Source organism: Rutilus rutilus (genome assembly GCF_951802725.1).
Source record: "Rutilus rutilus genome assembly, chromosome: 12".
NCBI classification, from domain to species: Eukaryota; Metazoa; Chordata; class Actinopteri; order Cypriniformes; family Leuciscidae; genus Rutilus; species Rutilus rutilus.
Window position 1 is genome coordinate 37,376,383 of NC_140217.1, and position 19,962 is coordinate 37,396,344.

The window sequence follows — 19,962 nt, forward strand, 5'->3', positions numbered from 1 at the left end:
CATTTTCAAACTAACACTTAATGATCTGTGAGTGTTATTCAGTTCAAACCCTACGTAAAGCTCTCCAATCATTCAGGTTCTTCTGCAACACTTGAGGTTTACCAAAGTGCAAACAAATCAGTTTCACTGTAGGGATTTTAAGTTGTGATTAAAAAGATCTTGATTTACACCTGTTAACAGAAGAAAGGTGAAGCTCTCCTGGACTACTGTTCAAAAATGCCTTATGCTCCTCAAGACTGCATTAATGTGATACAAAATACAATACAACTGTAATATTGTGAGATATTATTACAATTTAAAAGAACTGAACTATTTTCTTAAATATATTTATTGTCACTTTTGACCAATTTAATGCATCCTTGCTGAGAAGTATTTTAAAAAACGATCCCATATTTTACTGATCCCAAACTTTCGAATGTGTAGATGGTTTTCTAAAGAACCATTGAACTTACAGTGTTTCTCCAAAGGTATCAGGTTGCAAAACCATAGTAACAAAACATAGGCAAAGTCATCATTATGTGAAGTGACATTCTCACTCTGGTGAAAAGACTTTAGGCAGAAAGGTCAGTTCTCAGAGGAACTCTAAAGACTGTCAATGATTCCTCTGGTAACCCCATTTTATCATTTTTGAGGTGCTTGAAAAATATATATTGAGGTTGTACAATAGGATTTTGAAGCCTCCATGAGGTTCTCTATAGAGGGTTTCACCAATGTGTTCACCAATAAAGTGTCTATTTTTACTGATAAGGACCATAGTAAAAGCTTACAGGTATGATTTTTGCTGAACTGATTCCTTTAAAAAAAAAATAACAACACAACTTTGTACATAAATGGATGACCCAACAGACCAATAAAAATAATTTCCAATGCTAAAAAAAGTGTTTAACATCATCTACCTTCTTTCCATTAGTCATCGGTGATCCTCATTCTCTGAACCCGAACATCAATTCAATCTAATTTGTAAGTCGAAATGTTTCACTCATCCACCTTTGCTACCCACTGTCCTGTTTCAGAGCCTTTCTGCACCATAGGAACCCTAAATAAACTAATTCTTGACTTGATTCAGGTGTGCTTTAAGAGGGAGGACTAGTTGACATTACAGCTCACACTTTCAGTTGTCATTAACTTGATTATCTTTCACGTCTGAAGAAATGGTGACGTTATGAAGGGTACGTTTACACGTCAAACGATGTACTAAAAATGGAAACGTTTTTTCTTTACATTTTTCGAATACAGACGACATTGTCAAAACGATTCCCCTTTCACACGGATCCACAAAAACGGCCAAAAACTCTGTATTATTCATGCCAGGCCAGTAGTTGGTGACGTCACTTCGTAAAGAAACACTACGCGCCTATAGACTGAACATGTAATACGCATGCGTGTGATTCATATTTTTGTTGTTTACACAGACCAGTTTTCAAAAGTTAGCATGTTCAGGCCTCCAAAACGCAGTTGTCGTGTAAATGAACAGCCAAAAGGCATACAAAGTTTTCAGTTGAAAACGGCGTAGTGTAAACAGTAACACCCTGTGAAAGGCAACCTTTCTTTTTAGCATGAAAAAAAGGCTCAAGATCGTTCAAATGGTTATGTGCATAAAATAGCTTTATTTTCAACAGATCAGAAATTGCATGCAGAAATCAATGATTCATTGACTTCAACATTAGATCAGTGATTTTATCTGGATGTGACCAAACAAAGCAGCAAATTTATCATTTTACACCATGCACAGGAATGCACAGCTTATTCACGTTCCCCTTTACTAATCCAGAACATCCTTCTACAAAACATAAATATATTCGGCTTAAAAAGTCTAAAAGAAATAGAAACTCTTAAAATCTGTTGAAAGACTAACAGCCTTTGAATTGTTGCACTACTGTATATAAAACAAATCTAACAACCAAAAAAATAAAAATTATTACATGTACAACAGCTGAGAAGGGGAAGAAAGACCCCCGACCTGAAGGCAGGCAATAAAATATGAGTTAAATTAATACCAAAAAAAAAAAAAAATTTAAAAAGGAATTAAGAACATCTACAAAAACATTGAAATAAAAAAAGTTAGTACTAACATTGGTCATTGTTCTCAAACAAAAGATACAGACACAAACCATCTGCTTTCAGGTTACGCCAAAAGCAAATACCGGGATGAGATATAAGAACAATAAAAACTGATTTTGGCATTTAAATATTTGGTAAATAAAAGGCTGTCAAGAAATGGCTAAGTACCAAAGTTTTACATTTATTCAAATGGCTATATACAGATCCCTGGATGTACAAAGTCTGTTTGCAGTGAACTGATTCTCAACAGCATCTGTACCTGTTAAAGTAGCTTAGCTGACAGTCAAGCAGCACGTAGTGGATCAAGTCTCTCGACGTATAAAACCACCACAGCAATTACATACGGATATGTGGAATGTTCCATAACACCATGGCTGAAATGAGTATACGTCAAGTCTAGTACACGATTTCAGATTTTGCTCCCACAGAATTTAGTCTCGAACATATAATTCATGCCTTCAATTTGGTTTCACCTCTGATGTTTAATATGAAAATTAAAAGCTTTTACAGCACAACTTAAAAAACAAAAGACATTTGATAACGTAAAAGGCTACAGTAACACCCCCGCTGTAGCACCAATCATGACACTGACTGTTTATCATAACGGTGGATAAAATGGTAAATCCAAAGCCTTTACCCTGTGGAAGCTCCATTGCACCTTGTAGTGTTTTATTAAAAAAAAAAAAAAAAAAAAATATTGGAGACAATGCGCCACGTGACAAAAAGGCAATAAACCTGACAGGGTGTGGGAACAAAAAGACAAGAATCGGGCAGTTTGGCAACAGACTCGCGATCCTCTTCGATTCACTCAGATTTCAATGTAAATGTCCAGTCAGAGTAAATTATTTGTGAGGTTCTCCTGCGGTTTTTGTGGTACGTGAGAGGTTGGTGGCGGCCCGTTGGGCCGAGGCACCGTGTGAGCTTATAGTTCAAAAGAGAGAGAGAGAGAGAGAGAGAGAGAGGGAGAGAGAGAGAGAGAGAGAGAAGGTATGAGTGGGTGAGGATGCTCATGCGTAGATTTCTGCGGTGGGAGCTTTCTTGTAGATGGGCGTCTTGCCCAGGTCGTAACTTCCTTCGTCTTTCTTCTTGATGCGGAGAACAAAGTGAACGAGGAGGACGATGAGGAGGATGGCGAAGACGAGACCGACTGCTCCGCCCGCAATAATAGCTATAAAACAGAAATAGAAAATGTGAGGCATAACCTACAGACACGGCCAAAAAACCATAACATAAACCCACACATTCACAAACTGCATGAAAGGTAATATTCAAAAAAGAAGAGGGGCACCAAGATTAATAACTAACATTACTAAAACATAAATTAAAGCTATACTAATATATAATAATAAAAAAACAAATGCACATAATTACTAAAATTAATTACATTTGAAAATATCAAAATAAAAGCTAATTCACAAATAATACTAAAATAACATTAAAAAGGACTAGATCACCCAAAAATGAAAATTCTATAAATTTACTCAACCTCATGTCATTCCAGACCCATAAGACTTTCGTTCATCTTCAGAGAATAAATTAAGATCTTTTTGATGAAATCAGAGATTTCTGTCCCTCCATTGACAGTCAACACAACTACCAATTTGGTGCTTCAAAAACTTCATAAAGAGATCGTAAAACGAATCCGAATGAATCGAGTGGTTTAGTCCACATTTTCTGAAGAGACACGATCGCTTTATATGATGAACAGATTGAATTTAGGCTTTTATTCACATATAAACATTCATAAACGCACACATCAGCTGTGGCAAATGGAAGCTCAAGCATGTTCGCTTGGATGTCCGAGAACCATTGAGGTTCATTCTCGTGTTACGCATCACGTTTGAGCTTCAGCAAGAACCAATGAGGTTTGTTCTCGTGAGTCAAGCTTCTATTTATGTTCACTGATCAATGTTTATATGTGAATAAAAGCCTAAATTCAATCTGTTCATCATATAAAGCGATTGTGTCTCATCAGAACATTTGGACTAAACCGCTCAATTCATATGGATTAGTTTCACATTCTCTATGAACTTCTTGAAATGTCAAAGTGTCAGTTGTGTAGCCGTTTATGGAGGGACATAAAGCTCTAAGATTTAATCAAAAAGATCATTTTTGTTCTGAATACGAGTCGGGTTTGGAACGACATGAGGGTCAGTAAATGATGATAGAATTGTCATTTTTGGGTGAAATAACTCTTTATATATTTACATTTTTAGTCCAATAATATGTATTAAACTATTTACTTGGCATATTAAACAAACACCATTCTCCTCACCTGCAAGCACTTCTGTGTTGTTGAACAAACTCTCTTCTCCAGCCACGGTCATGAGCACATTGCTCTGTTGGCCATTTTCTTGGTTTGGCGACTCACGCAAGCCGACCTCATTGTTTTTAACCAGAATAATCTCATCTATAGTTGGCCGCGGGGCAAATGGACCCACAGGATCAGATATCCGGTTATTGAAGAGATCATTCTGAGAAAGGAAGAAAAAGTCATAAGAAAAGTCATACAGCAGTCAAATCAGCTGCAAAAATATGCAATAAAGCTCTGTCATATGAACAACCAAATCAGTAATCCAAGTCAGATATGACCCGAACTAAAGACTTTTGGATCAGTGAGTCAGTTAAGCAACCACGAATGAGTCATTTTAGACCAATGATCCGTGATTCATTTAAGAGTCACTTTGACATTCATTAAGAATAGGAGACACAAATCAAATGACACTAGCTGAACTGTGTGTTTGTGATCGTACAACATCAGTGAGAAAACGCAATAGAAAGATGTGTTGTCTAGTTATTATTACAATTTACAATAATTCTTTAAAGAGCTTTTCTTTTTTCCTCATTAAATTCATTGTTTCCAAACATTTCTGCAGTATCCAAATAATTGCTCAATCTGACATCATGACTAAATTTGTTTTATAGCTACCTCGATAGCTGGGATCTCTGAAGACCCTGAGCCTGATATGTCATCATAATCATCCTCTTCATCTTCATCATCGTCATCATAGACATCCTCATCGTCAATTGGGTTTAAATCAGCAAACCCAAAATCTTGATGCGGAGTGTCACCGGAGGACTCCAGATCCTCACTGGGAGACTCGTTTTTAAGAGGTACCCATGTTTCCGTTTCTCGTACCTACAAAGAGAGAGAAAAAAAATAAATCTCTTTAATACTTAAGCAGGTTAGTGTCCAAACCTTTGTCTATGGCATCATGATGGTTCTGAGAGCACACTTAATTGAATTAAGACACACCAACACTTTTAATCACGTTAGCAGAGCCATTTGGACAAGCACTGGGAGTGGGTTTTAAACAATTAATGGACTAAGCCTATTAGCATAACAGGAGGAAGTAGAACACGCACACTGATTTATGTTTTTCCTCGTCTCTCTCTCTCAAAAGAGTCGTCCACAGAAGTGGCCATTTTTATTTTCACTGTTGCTATGGTTGCGAGACGTCAAATTCTATTCTGAACGACACACACACCCGTGATTTACACAATACTGGATTGCATTCACACCCTTCTTGACCTTGAAGTGAGTCAGAGAGGTAAGAACAAGTTAGCGCAGGTTTGCCGCCATTGTGTAAAACAACGAAAGAATTCATCGGACAGGGGCCGAGGGTCTTTATCAGTCTCGCTCGCCTGCTCGCTGTCAAAAACAGATTTAATCAAACATGACTCACTGAAAAGTTTCACATACCGGGAAATCAAAAACATTCATAATGCAGTACAGGTGTGTACTCATGCCGCCTAACCCAGTGTAACCACTTTAGACAGATTTCAAACACACTTTAAAAGAGGATTTTAGTGAGGCGACAATGACTTCTGGGTTATCTTACAATCCATCATCTTTAAAACAAACTTGATGTTTAAAATGGCTCTAGATGTTAAATGGAAGTGTTTTTAAAATGGAGATCGGGGAGGGGGCTAACTCATTTTCCAGGAAAACCAGGATCGTTGCAAACGTCACATGAAACTGCAAGTCAGCTCTAGCCTGCTCTGTTGTTTGAGGATAATAAAAGAAAAAGGGAGAGCGAGAAACAGAGAATGACAGAAACCACAAGAGGGTGTGGGGAGAGAGACCGACATACTTTATGGTTTTCAGTCTTACAGTGCTGTGAAACCCCACACCGAAATCCCCCGACATTATGAAATACTCAGCTCAGAGTCGGAAAAAAAGCTGTCTAAGAAAGTACAGCGGATGCTCTCTGACTGCGAAGAGGCGCAAGGCCGTGGTTCAATTAAACCAATGCTTAAATTCCCATAAACAACCCCTTAAATTCTCAGTAAACATACATAACCCACTTGAAAGAGTTTAAAAGAAACCCCACCGAGCAAACAAAAAGATCTAGACTAAGATGGACTGCGAAAGAAAGTCCCTTGAAATTTCTCAGGTTTTTGTTCTTAACTTCTCAGCAATAACCAAAAACCCCCCCTCATTTAAAAGAAACAACCCCAAATGTTTGAGATAATAGCTCTAGAAGGAATAATAGCTAGTTCATTTATTTAACCCAAAATGAAATTCTGTCATCATTTACTCGCCCCTCATGTCATTCCGAACCCGTATGACTTTCTTTCACACAAAAGGAGAGGTTTATCAATGTTCATGCTTCTTTTGTCCATACAATGGCTGGAGTCAGGCGCTGTTGAGCTCCAAAGAGAACAAAAAGCACTATTAAAGTAGTCTGAAAACTGGTGTGCATAGAGCTTGAACTGATATTTAAGTTATTATTCACGCCGTTATCTAATTTGTGTTTTGATTTGGCATCAGTGTCATCAAAAGAAAGTCACACAGCTTTAAAGGATCATGAGGGTGGTGAGTAAAGGTTCTATTTTCTTAGGTAACTAATAGCTGATAGCTGTCGAGACTGATATGAATACGTCTGATATGAAGATGATGACACGTCTACAAGTATGAGTATGCTCTAGTACTGAGTCTCCAGGCTCTTGAGTGAGCTGTAATGCCAGTGTAAATTAACCAGCTTAGTAGACCAGGCCTCAGTCAAGACTAGCAAATCTTGGAGCAAATCCGGCCATCTGCTGACAAATGGTCTGGCATCTGTTCCAGTGAGTCACAATGGGAGAGGTAAAGAGAAGATACCACAATCAGTGACTCATCCAATAGTGTGGTAAACTGTCTCTGGTGATCAGGTGATTATTCATGGTTTGAGTTTAAAGGCCAATTTTTAAAGAACCACGACTGTTTCGCTTCGGATTTTTACAAAGCAACTTATGTGTATGGAAAGTCATTGGTAGATTGGTAGACACTACAAATTTCTCAGATGTTCTCCAAAAAAATGTAGAAAATGTCCACAGATTCTATCTGAGATTCACTGGTGATGACCTATTAAAGCTACGCTACAAATATTATCCGCTATCATCTGTTGTGGTTTTAAGACTGAGACTCTCCTTGTTGTCCTTTCAGGTCACAACCAATTACAGCCCCAGTCGTCAATACAAACGGCGTCTGTCCCTCCCACCAATCGGATTTATTCATGTCATCTGATCTCCTCATGAGATACACTCCTCACTCGGGACAGAGTGAATGTCCTACTTTACACACACTAACACACTTGCACGTCAAGAGAATTCCTTCCACCTTTGTGGGAACTAGGCCTATTTATAGCTGCATTTTCCCTTTCTAGACCCCCAGCTGAATCTCCACAGCGGGGCAGAAAGACTCACCTGCCTGGTAAACGATACGTAATTGTTCAATCACACGCCAAATTCTCACCCCAACACCTGTTCAAAGCCCTGAAGCATTAGGGTATGTGAAGGAAACAAGATTGGACTTCAAAATCTACAACTAAACCAAACAAAAAGGACTATTCAGCCTCACTGGCGTCACCCTCTATTCTCTCCCACAGGAAGCGTGATCACGCTTTGCTTCTATCTGGTAGTGGCTTTCATTAATGAAGCTTCTCACCATTAAGTCAAAGCCTGTTTAATACACAATGAGCCGTTCTGAATAGCCCAAACAATCAGTATTGTGTAGTCTAGGCCTGAAAACATGGAGTTCTTTGAGCTTCCTGACAACAGACCTTCCTTGGCTGGCTAAAACCTGAAGTTAATAGAGACCGCGATTTGATTATGGAATCAAAAATTAGCTAAATATGTTCTTGATGGATGTCAAGGGATTCACCAATAAACTATACACATCAGACGCAGATAATTTGGTTGGCTCTCTAAAGAATAACACCATGCCATGCCAATACACACACATGCAAGTTCAAGAGGAAACAATGATGTTCACAGGTAAAGTTACTTAATTATTTACTTATGCATAATCACTCAACTTTTTACAGCCATTTATTTGAGAAACGAAAAGCATTAAGATGAATGGTTAGACATGGCCAAAAATTATCACATTATCATTAATGCTCCGTCTCAGTTATTAACACAAACAAATTATGTCAGATTTTATTTACATGAACTTGTGACTGAAAGAAAACAATTCCCTCCAAAACTACGCCATAACTACACATTAAAAGGACCCGTAAAAGAGCATTCTAACTGCATCTGAACAATACAAAGACTCAAGATACTGCAAGTTAGCAGCAAATGTGTTATTAGATGGGAAAAGACTACCACATGTTTCTAGGGTGATAAATGGGGCGATTAGACTAAATTTCTTTAAGTCTGGAGGTTTATTTGAAGAAAGGGTATTTTCAGAAGTACACAAAAAATGTACACGCCAGGAAAAGACAAAAGGCTTGATGGAAATTGCTTAGGGGGAGAGTATAGTCCAAAGAAACCTAACTAGAGTAGGCAGGAAAGTTGATTCAGATCAATACAAATATCAAAAAACCTAATTCTGATGCAAGCACACAACTACTATTTAAGCACAAATAAAAGCATCAAAAGTGTTATCATCCACACTACTAAGCTGGAAAACCAAAAAAAGGCAAACTCAAGAAAGAGGAACTGTCATTTATGAAGGACAGCTGGTGGCTGGTTATCAGCGTTTCCAAGTAAAGCCTGTCTGGCATATGGTTAATAGCTCCACAAGCAACAGATCTGGAACGGTGAAGGATGTGGTCTGCTAAATGACTCTAGTACACACAAGGTTCCCTTTACATGGCCTCTAGATACCTCTCTGGACTTGGCAAACAAAAGGGTACAGCATAAGGCATGGTATATGTTGAAATAAATATTGAAAGACACATACACTAAGCATTACGTAAATTACCAAAATCCTTCTTTCACCCAAGCAGCAAATAAAACCTTCTCGCTGTGTGCCAACATTCCACCCTCAAAAGCGCTTTATTAGGCCAGTGGACAGCAATGCAGAAATCATTATTATATCCTGGTGAAAGTATTTATCATGTTCACTACTCTGCCTTTCAACAGCCATTCAGATGAGCTTTGCACCCCACAAATAACTGAGTAAATAAAATAGATAAAACCAAACCTATTCAAATGCAAATCAACTCATGCCTAATTCATAACACAATCATTGCCAGGACATCTAGCATGCCATTACACTTAATAACAGCAAAATATTCACAGTGCATGTTATGTTTTACAATAACGGTCTGGTTTTTATTGTGAAAAACAAAAACAAAAAAACAAACATTATAATATATATAATCTATTCAATATCTAGTTAGAAAGACACACATTGAGCAAACCAAAAAAAAGTGGCAATAGCAACATCCCATCAGGTAAGGAGGTGAAAGCTGCACAAGTATTCAAATATAATAAACCTCAAAGCCAAATCGAGAACATCCACTCCTACTTTGCCTATTTCTGAGATTTAAAGTGTCCGTGCCGTGTTGAGTTTAAGCAACACACACTTGTCCAGTGGCTGAAGAGGAGGGACCTGGATGAAAGAGGTGGACCATTTAAATCCGCCGAAGTGTGTGAAATCCCAAAAGAAGGGCTGGTCAAGGTCAGGAGGGGTCAAATTCCTCAGGAAAATGCAAAAGAATGGAGAGGGAGGGGGATGAAAGGAACACAGACACTTCAGCATAATTTTGAGGAATGCTGCGGCCTTCTCTGCCTCGAAGGACAAGGCTTTTGGGAGTGTGCAAGCTTGTTGCAACATTCCCAACTGAGATTAAATCACACCATCTAATTTACTACTTACTGCACAGCTAGTTTACTGTTCTATTACTTTATTTCCCAGTGGATTACATAATATAAACACACTAAACCATTAAGCAGACAAGGTCAAGACGAGACGGGAAAAAAGCTGCATCTGTTGGTGTTGAAGTGTAGATAAAGATCTGCGACAACACCTTTCCAAAGGTCTGTGAGAATGGAGGCTTTGGGCTCAAAGAATTTGCATTTTGACTTGTGTGAGGGTGTGTGTGTGTGTGTGTGTGTCTGACTGACCAAGCACACTGGGTGGCATTTGTCTTCTATTTCAGCTCCAAAGACATCTGCAGCAAGCTATTCTTTTGAGTTATGAAAGAACTGGCCAACACAAAGCTGTGGCATCCCATTCACAGGTGCTCCAGTGGGTGATTCCATAATGAACAGATGGAAACGTAAACCTCATGGACTGAATCAGTCTAATCAAATTGAGCTAAAAAAAAAATTCCCTGCAGGCAAACACTGTCACATGAAAAATCCAGTGCTACTCGTTAGGTTACTCATCAAACAAAAATGAGCAAGACTAGTTTGATGCCAAAAGCCATAAAGTTACTCTCTTAAATATATAAATTACATCACACATACATACACACGCACACAAACGACTAACAAAATACCACAACACAACGATTAATTGTTACTCGGCTAACGTTAATCATATAATTTATTTGTAATATTAGGTTTATTTCAGATAAGCACCCATCGATAAAATCGACAAGTCAACAGCAGACTTGCCTAGACGTTTGACAATTAACCTAAAGTTGAAATTATTCATCTAAATTGTTACTTTTATTGAACATGTAACGTTAACTTAGAAGCCTTTGTTGCTTCAACAGGTCTGTTGTCAGAAAGCTAACGCTTTAGCAAACACAAATATAACCACTTTTTTATTGGTCAAGTGTGATTATAAAACACGATTTGGCTCGATTATAGCCTTAGCATCTTAAATAGAGTTAATAATTAGTTAAAATTCACAAGATACTCACCGATTCAGCAAAAACAGCAGCAGCCGCTGACAAAACCAACATGAGGTAAACTTTCAACATCTTCTCTTCAAAATAAGGAGCCCCGGTGATAAAGCTTGTCAGTTTCCGATATGATTCACTTTTATGAATCAAAATAAACCGGTCCTTGCTTCGTTAGTCCTTTTTTATGTCGATTTGAAGGGATTTTAGCGCGTATTCTTACTGCCGTCCTGTGTGTTGTTGCGCAGTATTCCTGTGTAATGATTGATCCCCTTTTGGTTTTATTCACCAACTTAAGCTCCGCCTCATTTCGAACACGCAGCCAATCAGGGCAGAGTAACCGGTCCATGACGTAATTTTCGGAAACTCCGGACGCAACAGTTTACAACATCATACATTCAAATCCATGTCGACGATGTAAACAGCGAAATTATATGATTATTAGAATCGGTTTTTTTGGGCTATGTAGGTATTAATCTCTTACAATACAAAATCCTCCGTCTTGTCACAGTTTCATATGGTTTATTATCTAAATTTCTGCCACTAATTGCAACATTATGAAGCTGCAGACTCGGAGCCTGCATCTACAGTCCCGCACCCAGAGTCCCGCATTCTCAGACCCCTCATTTTTCGAGACAGCGCCTCCTGCTGTTCGGAAAATCGTATAACACCCTTATCCAAATGCCATTGAAAACAATAGGAAGCAATACGGTCTCGTTTTATTTAAAGTTATCCAAATAAATATTTGTGTTCCCTGCTTAATGCATGTGCCAAAAAAAACTCATTGTGTTCTCTGACTAACAAATTACCCAGTAGTTATTTTTTGAGCGTGGGTGTAATTGAAAGAAAATTACTGATGGAAGGCATACAATTACTATGGAAGCTTGACTCCGCCACTGAATAATAAATAAATAATAATAATTGCGACTTTTTATCTCACAATTCTCACAATTGCAATATATCAAGTCAGAGTTGTGACTTTTTCTCAGAATTGCGAGATATAAAGTCGCAATTCTGAGAAATAAAGTCGCAATTGCATATTGAACTATCTTCTGAAAAATATTATGTGATATTATACTGTATTGCTACAATGTTTTTTTTTATTCAAATTCCCAATTTTTCTTTCAGTTCAATAATGGTCTAATTAACATTATACCATGCTAACATTACATAACCAGTTTTTTGATATTTTGAATGCGAAGCAAAACTCAAATAAGAATAGACAAAACACCAATAATAAACAATTCTGTACTTTATTTAACGATCACCTAAGCATCAACTTGCTGTAAACAGGAAACAAAAAAGGAAATAATTGTGTTAGTGACTTTACTTTTCGTCTTCAATTGCATTAAAAAAAAAACTCATTTATAAGTCGCTTTGGATAAAAGCGTCTGCTAAATGAATAAATGTAAAATGTAAATGCATAAGGTAAAATAATTTCTGGTAGGCGAATGTTCCTTCTTTTTGCAATCGCTCTGTCAAATTCCTCGACTTCACTAAAATAAAAGATGAATGCCATTGTCAAAAATATTGTGTAATAATAAATAATATTTTTTTGCAAATGCAAATTACAAGCATACCTAGGGTGATAAGTAGGGCCACGGAGGAAATGGCTGGCAACAACTTCATATCAGTTAAATTAATATTGATTCATTTTAATACTACGTTTTATAATAACTAATTTAAGTAGTCTACATAAATTATATAAAGTAAAATAATTACTCCGGCATTAATTAATTCAACTTAATAGTTTTAGGAAAAAAGGTCCGGTAATTTAAAAAAAAGGTAAAATGGTGAATCTGATTAAATAATTAATGATGACATTCTTTGATATTAACACACTTAATGTATTTAATTGGTCTACTTTAATGTCAACTAATTTTAATCAAATTTTTACAATGGATTGTCTACCAAAAGTCCAAGGTTAAAGGCTAACGTTAGCTATCAAAATATTTTCTGGGAAAAAAGGCGAAAAACATACATTAACGGCTCACATTTTGTTACAAACTACTTTACAAATATTAAATGGACTATTCATATGTTGGTGTATCGATGAGCTATAAAGTAGTTTGATTAAAAAAGAAACCGAATGAGGTATGAATTCGCTAAATAAAATTGACGATACTCACGTTTCGGCTTAAGTTCTTCACATGTTTATCCGATCTAATTTGATAGGAGGCGCTGTCTCGAAAAACGAGGGGTCTGAGAATGCGGGACTCTGGGTGCGGGACTGTAGATGCAGCAGGCTCCGAGTCTGCAGCTTCATACTACTCACTAATTGACCAAACTGTAGATGATGATGCAATTTTGAGGAAGTTTTTGGAAGAAGAGCTCGGAAAGCGAAAATACAGACGTTAGTGGAAAGTTTCAATGACGTACACTTCAGGGAAAATTTTTTAACCGTACTTTTTGATTGTTGTTCTTCCTCTTTCACATTTCCCTGGGAAGTATGAAAAACGAAAAACACAATGATATTTAGATGCTGTTGATGATAAGAGTTTTTGCTTTCTTTTATCGCTCCCTTGCTGACAGAATTATTAAACTAGCTGGTCTTAGTTGGTTTAAAGGGATGGTTCACCCAAATTTTTTTAATTCTGTAATCATTTACTCACCTTCAAGTTGTTCCAAACCTGTATGAATGTATTTCTTCTGCTGAACACAAAATAATATATTTTGAAGAATATGGGTAACCAAACAGTTGCTGGGCCCCATTGACTTCCATATGGGGAAAATACTATGGGAGTCACATCAACTTACTTACAGACATTCTTCAAAATATATTATTTTGTGTTCAGCAGAAGAAAGAAATTCTTACAGGTTTAGAACAACTTGAGAGTGAGTAAATGATGACAGAATGTACATTTTTGGGTGAACTATCCCTTTTAAGCTAGTTTTAGATGATTGATGGTCTCTCAGTTTGGTTTTCAGATTTAACTGTTCATCATGCTAATCTCGCTGTTGACCGAAAACCTTCAGCAAACTGACTAGGCTGGAGAGACCATCTGAAACCAGCAAACCATCTTGGTATTAGCGGGGTTGTTTTCTTTTTACTTTCTTTACGTAAATGTCAGTTACATTCAGGTTTAAGTGGTGTTGCTCATAGAATTAACAGTTGTCATTTCCACTAAATGGTGTCAGTTTGCTCATCCAGCCACAATAACGGGAAATGTCTCGTTTTCATTGAAACATTTTTATTCTTGCATGACTTTGAACTTGAAACCACTTTTGCATGTCACAACATGCCACCGTCAGTGAAGAGATCTCTACTCCCAGTCCACTTTATTAATCTATAGCCTAAATCATTTAATTTCTGTAAAGCCAGAAATATACTCAATCACAAAGATGAGAATCAGGCATTTTTAGCAGCACCACCTAAGTCAACAACCTAAATATAGGCCTATACATTCATGCACTTCTACAACAATTCCCTTTACATTGTAAATGTTGAAACAACAAAAATGCCCTGTCTGAAATCATCTTGTTCGAACTCTGAGGAATCTTGCGGTATTAAGATTTCTTGCATGATTATAGTATATGTTCTCCACTTCTGCACATACAGCAACGTTTACTAGACAGCAACTTCAGGTTGCTTGTAAAACAGTGGAAAAAGTAACAGCTGCATGTCTGACCTGGTGCTCATGAGGTCTCAGACTGTCCTGTATTATGAAGTGAGAGAGGAATCTGGCCTGATTTCAGCCTTGATTTGTTTAGTCTGGGTCTAGAGTACATTTTAAACAACCTGATGGAAGTGTTCTGAAAAATGCAAGAGATGAGCATTTGCCTTAAGACTGAGATGGTATTCGCCTTAAGATTGAGAGTGTGGAGTGAAATACATCTATACTGAACGCATTCAATGTGAGAAATGCGGCATGGGGGAAACTGGACATTTGATAAGAAAAATAGCAATCAATCAAGGCTACATTACATAACAACTTAGTGATGCATTATGTTCTTTATTATTTCCAAGAAAGATGCATATTATTACCTGAAAGTCCTATAAAAATCACAAATCAAAATTGCATGCATTAAACATTTAGCAGTGTGTCATGGTTATGAACCGAAAGCTCGTGGTGAATCCTTCACAGACTTTTCACATCCAAACAAAGTAATTTTTTTCCCAACGGACCAGTTACACTACATATTCTTCGACACATACTGGTTTGTGCATGAATGTAATGTGCATCTCAAAACTCGAGGGTTGTCAGCGTTGCTGTTATGTCGTCATTGATAATCATTTGCTTCTATAGCAGCTGCGGATCCAAGAACAACGATGGAAAAGTTTAGGCAGAGGCAGTAAACACCGCAGCTCGGGTCAGCTCGTTCAAGCCGTTGTGGCAATCACATCCACATGGTGTACATTAGAGAGAATTGCCTGGCTCAGTGCTGCTGTACGCTGGCCTTCTCCACATCCCCGCCTCGACTTTCACTCAGTCATAGTCCGTCTTTTGTCTCCATGTAAAAAGCAAATTCCACCCAACCTCTGACATAGTCTGACACACATTCCAACTCGAGCACAACAATGGAGGCCTTTGTGCCTGCGCTGCTGTGTGTGTGTGTGTGTTTGCTTTTCATTTTTTTATTACACTCTAGATGGACTAGAAAGTTTAATCATTTTATGTAGCCATATTGCTGGTATGTGTGTGATCTCACAACTCCCCTCCATAACAAAAAACACAATTGCAGAAGAATTTATGGCTGTTTATGATGGGAGGAAAAAACAGAGTATGCAGTTCTGTGTGGTCCATTCGCTTTTAGACTCCTTTCTTTCTTTCTTTCTCTCCTTCCTATAGATATCTGTTTGTGTTCTATCTTTCTTTATTTTTTCCACTTTTTGGAAAAAGTATACATATATATACTATATATATAAGTATATACCCTCCCCCCCCCCCCCCCCCCCCCCCCCCATTTATAGAAAAAATTATACTTTGTCCTTAGCTTTAAAACTACATTTTCAAGTACTTGAGTACTTCTGCTGTCCCTGTGAGAGATCTGGTTAGTGTGCAGTCGGAGCAGGTGTGTGGAGATTGAGACATTCTTGGAGGAAAGTTACTATAATGTATTCAGTGATATCTTTAAAGTGTTTAGCGCACACAATCCCTTCTAATCTCTTTCTCCTGAGGGGCTGTTACACTTGAGATGATGTTTGTGCTTGTCGTTGCTTTTGTAAACTACTCATTATAAAGTAAATAAGCTCATCACAAAAACACATGCCACAGAAGACACTTGAACAATAAAGCTACGCAATCTCTCTTGAGCAGCCAACATAAATGAGGTTAACGCTGTTAGGGGTGGCCTTTTTATTTATTTGTTTTTCTTTATCTTCCTTCATCAGTTTACAAAGGGTGCAGCCCCACATTCCTCTATCATTAACAAAATTAACATATTAATTGGTCTTGATAGAAAGGAATTGTTATCTGTGTTGATGAACGATCAGTCGTTATCATATATAGAGTCATGTGAACAAGTAAGGACACCCTTTACGTATCAGGACCTAATAAATAAATCATCTTAAAACGAGGTAAAAACAACCTCAGATGAACAACAAAACATGACACATTACACCGTGTCATTATTTATTTAACAAAAACTAGGCCAAAATGGAGAAGCTTCTTCTCTCTAAAAAGAACATGGCAGCACGACTTAGGTTTGGAAAGTTGCATCTGAACAAACCTCAAGAATTCTGGAACAATGTCCTTTGGACAGACGAAACCAAAGTGGAGATGTTTGGCCATGATGCACAGAAAACCAAAGATATATATCAGCACAAACACTTCATCATCAAGCACTGTGGTGGATGTGTGGATGATTTTAACTCAATTCAATTCAAACACTTTATTTGTGCCCATGGGGTAATTTACAACGTCAAGTAGTAACATAATACAACTTACATCAGAAGCATCATACATTAAATAAAAAACATCATGTGCACAATGTACATATTTAAAGGTACAATTATGTAAAATTTTTGTAATAAAATATCCAAAAATCACTTGCACAGTGTGATATATTTCCTGAAGTCGTGTACTTACAATATCCCAAAAGTTCCCAAAGATTTTTAATTTCAGAGAAATTCCAATTTTAAATAATGGCTCGTCCCTGTTCACTTGTCGCCTGTCAATGACGTAATATCCGCGTTATCCCTGGTTTCCGCTCGTACTGCCATAGTAACCATGGCGACAGACGTGGACGACTGCGTTACGTCTAGCGGCGCGCTCACGCTGTTGTTGTTTCGTTCTAACATTATGGACCATGGCAAGCAGACTTTGGGACAAAAGGAGAACTAAAACGAGGATCAATATCAGCGTGGTGTTTTCGAGATGCCGAGAGCTCCACACCCGTGACAAACCTCGACTTGACACGCGTAAATGTAAAGGTGAGCAAATGTACATAAAGCTAATCAATGTTATATAGCTCAACATGATGAAATGTTAGAATATGATCAGCATGTTATTCTAATGTTGATCTAGCTTACTGCTAGTCTCATACAGACAAACTAACACATAGAATTACATTATAACTTTCAACACACTCAACTGCAGTTTAGTGTGATAGTGTAGACCAAGCGAAACAGTGCTGCGTTACCTCACAAGTATATATATATATTTTCTTCCTTTTTTTCATATACATATATAGTATATCTGGCCAAATTTGCCGATTGGCCTCCTAATCATCCTCATATATACTCATTGGCTTCATCACTGTCTCCTCTCCACCAATAAACTGGTGTGTAGAGGGCGATCTGGCGCAATATGGCTGCCGTCGCATCATCCAGGTGATGCTGCACATTGGTGGTGGTTGAGATTCTTCCTCTTCTATGTAAAGAGCTTTGAGTCCCCAGAAAAGCGCTATATAAATGTAACAGATTATTATTATTAATTATTATTACTATATATATTCATTCTTATATATATACATATATACATTTATTTATATATACATATATAAATAAAAGGGGGGAAAGTCACGGCATGCTAAACAAGGGGTCAGAGATGGTTGGGCTGCACAACTTTAGGAACAAAGGTTGCCTTCCTCCTCTGTGTCCTACAGCCTGGACAGCGAAGCCGTCGCCCTGAGGGGAGCCACTCAAAAACAGATTTGGGCTTGTTTTGCAGCCACAGGACCTGGGCACCTTGCAGTCTTTGAGTCGACCATGAACTCCTCTGTATTCTCTCAAATGTGAAGCCATCTGTCCGACAGCTAAAGCTCGGCCACAATTTGGGCCATGCAATGGGACAATGATCCCAAGAACACCAGCAAATCTATACCAGAATGGCTGAAAAAGAAAATAATTAAGTTGTTTCCATGGCCCAGTCAAAGTCCAATCCTCAACCAGATTGAAATTCTGTGGCGGGACCTTAAGAGAGATAATCATAGATAATCAAAAAAGATAATCAGAGATAAAAAGATAATCAAATGCCCACTAACCTCAAAGAAATGAAGCAACTTTGTAAAGAGGTGCCACGAGCGGGTAAAAATTCGTCCAGGACGATGTGAGAGACTGATATAGTCATGCAGAAAATGATTACTTCAAGTTATTGCTGCTAAAGGTGTTTCTATACTTAACTTTTAAAGTACAATCAACTTGGCTGTACAAGACATTTCAACTTAAATTACATTACACTGACTTAAAAAAATGAGTTGACTCTTGTATAACTTATATAAAAAAGTTGATAATTGCTTACTTATTTTGATGAGTTTATGTTACAGTTTGTATGTATATATTCAATGTAATTCTGTGCAAATCCATTTTTTGTAGTAATTTCTTAAATATGACAAAGCATTTTTCATATTCACTTCTTAAATATGAATATGGGAACGCATTTTGCTTTCCCTTTTCAGTAAAAAACAACAAAAAACTCTCTTTAGAAATCCACACAACATACACACCCACTTTTTTTTTACCATGGTATCACTAAAGCACCACCCGTTTTCCATTGAACTTTGGACTGGATCCTCCTTCTCTTTCTAATCTAACCAGCTCTGCCCTCACACCATTTCTGTATTTTCTCTCTCTCTCAAATTCATTTTCATTTTGTTGTTTTAAACTTTCCCTTTTTCGTATCGCTCTCTTTCACCTTATGGAGAAAGAGATAGAGGCTGTAGAAGGTCACTCTGTTGACAATAAGCCATAAAAACAGGCACACAACAGCTCCAGTTCTCCCCCTCCACCCACATCCGCCTACCGCACGCACAAGCCATATATAGAAGAGTACATGTTCCCTTTCCCAACACATGCTAAAAGTCACGGAGACGTCAGCACTTCCTGTCCATATGCAGGAAGTTGGAATTTAAGAGGAAGCCCATAGGGGGTTAAACAGCGGGAGATGTGTCTGTGTGTGTGTGTGTGTGTGTGTGTGTGTGTTTGAGTATGCAAAAGGATACGAGAAACACCATGTGGTAACTGAGCAAAGCTGTGATGGGGAATTGTTTGGAATGACTGGAATTTCCTGCTGAAAACGTCACATGTGTTGCACTGGTCAGCCACAGTTTACTGCCTAATGAGAAAACAGCTAACCATAAATGATGAGTCAAAAGATTTCACAGGAATGATATCTGACCTCAGCGCTCTGCCAAATCTTGTGCTGTAATTCCTTTAGGAATTTATTAGACAATAGTAGGGCCTGTATGAAGAAAGCTGTAAGGGTATACCATTGTCTCTTCTAAAAGTGTTATTTTATAAAGTTATATTGATTATCATCAACCAAACATTTTTTTTTTTACCTTAAAATCCACAGTAAAAGATTGTTAGAGGTGCTTCTACTTTTTCAAAACCATTTCTATCTCAAAAATTAAACTTGTAAAAATACTGTTCAAACATTTGTGGTCCATAACATAA

The 19,962-nt window shown here is 37.6% G+C and overlaps 1 protein-coding gene across 1 annotated transcript; it reads right to left on the reverse strand.

Annotated features, from left to right (window-relative positions):
* Positions 1-1,587: 1,587 nt before the first annotated feature.
* sdc4 (syndecan 4) lies at positions 1,588-11,385 on the reverse strand. The gene is made up of 4 exons (XM_084427071.1): positions 11,148-11,385; positions 4,991-5,200; positions 4,337-4,535; positions 1,588-3,229 (listed from the first exon to the last, which is right to left on the reverse strand). The coding sequence occupies exons 1-4, from the start codon at positions 11,205-11,207 to the stop codon at positions 3,069-3,071; spliced, it is 630 nt and encodes a 209-aa protein (XP_084283197.1). The 5' UTR covers positions 11,208-11,385; the 3' UTR covers positions 1,588-3,068.
* Positions 11,386-19,962: the final 8,577 nt, after the last annotated feature.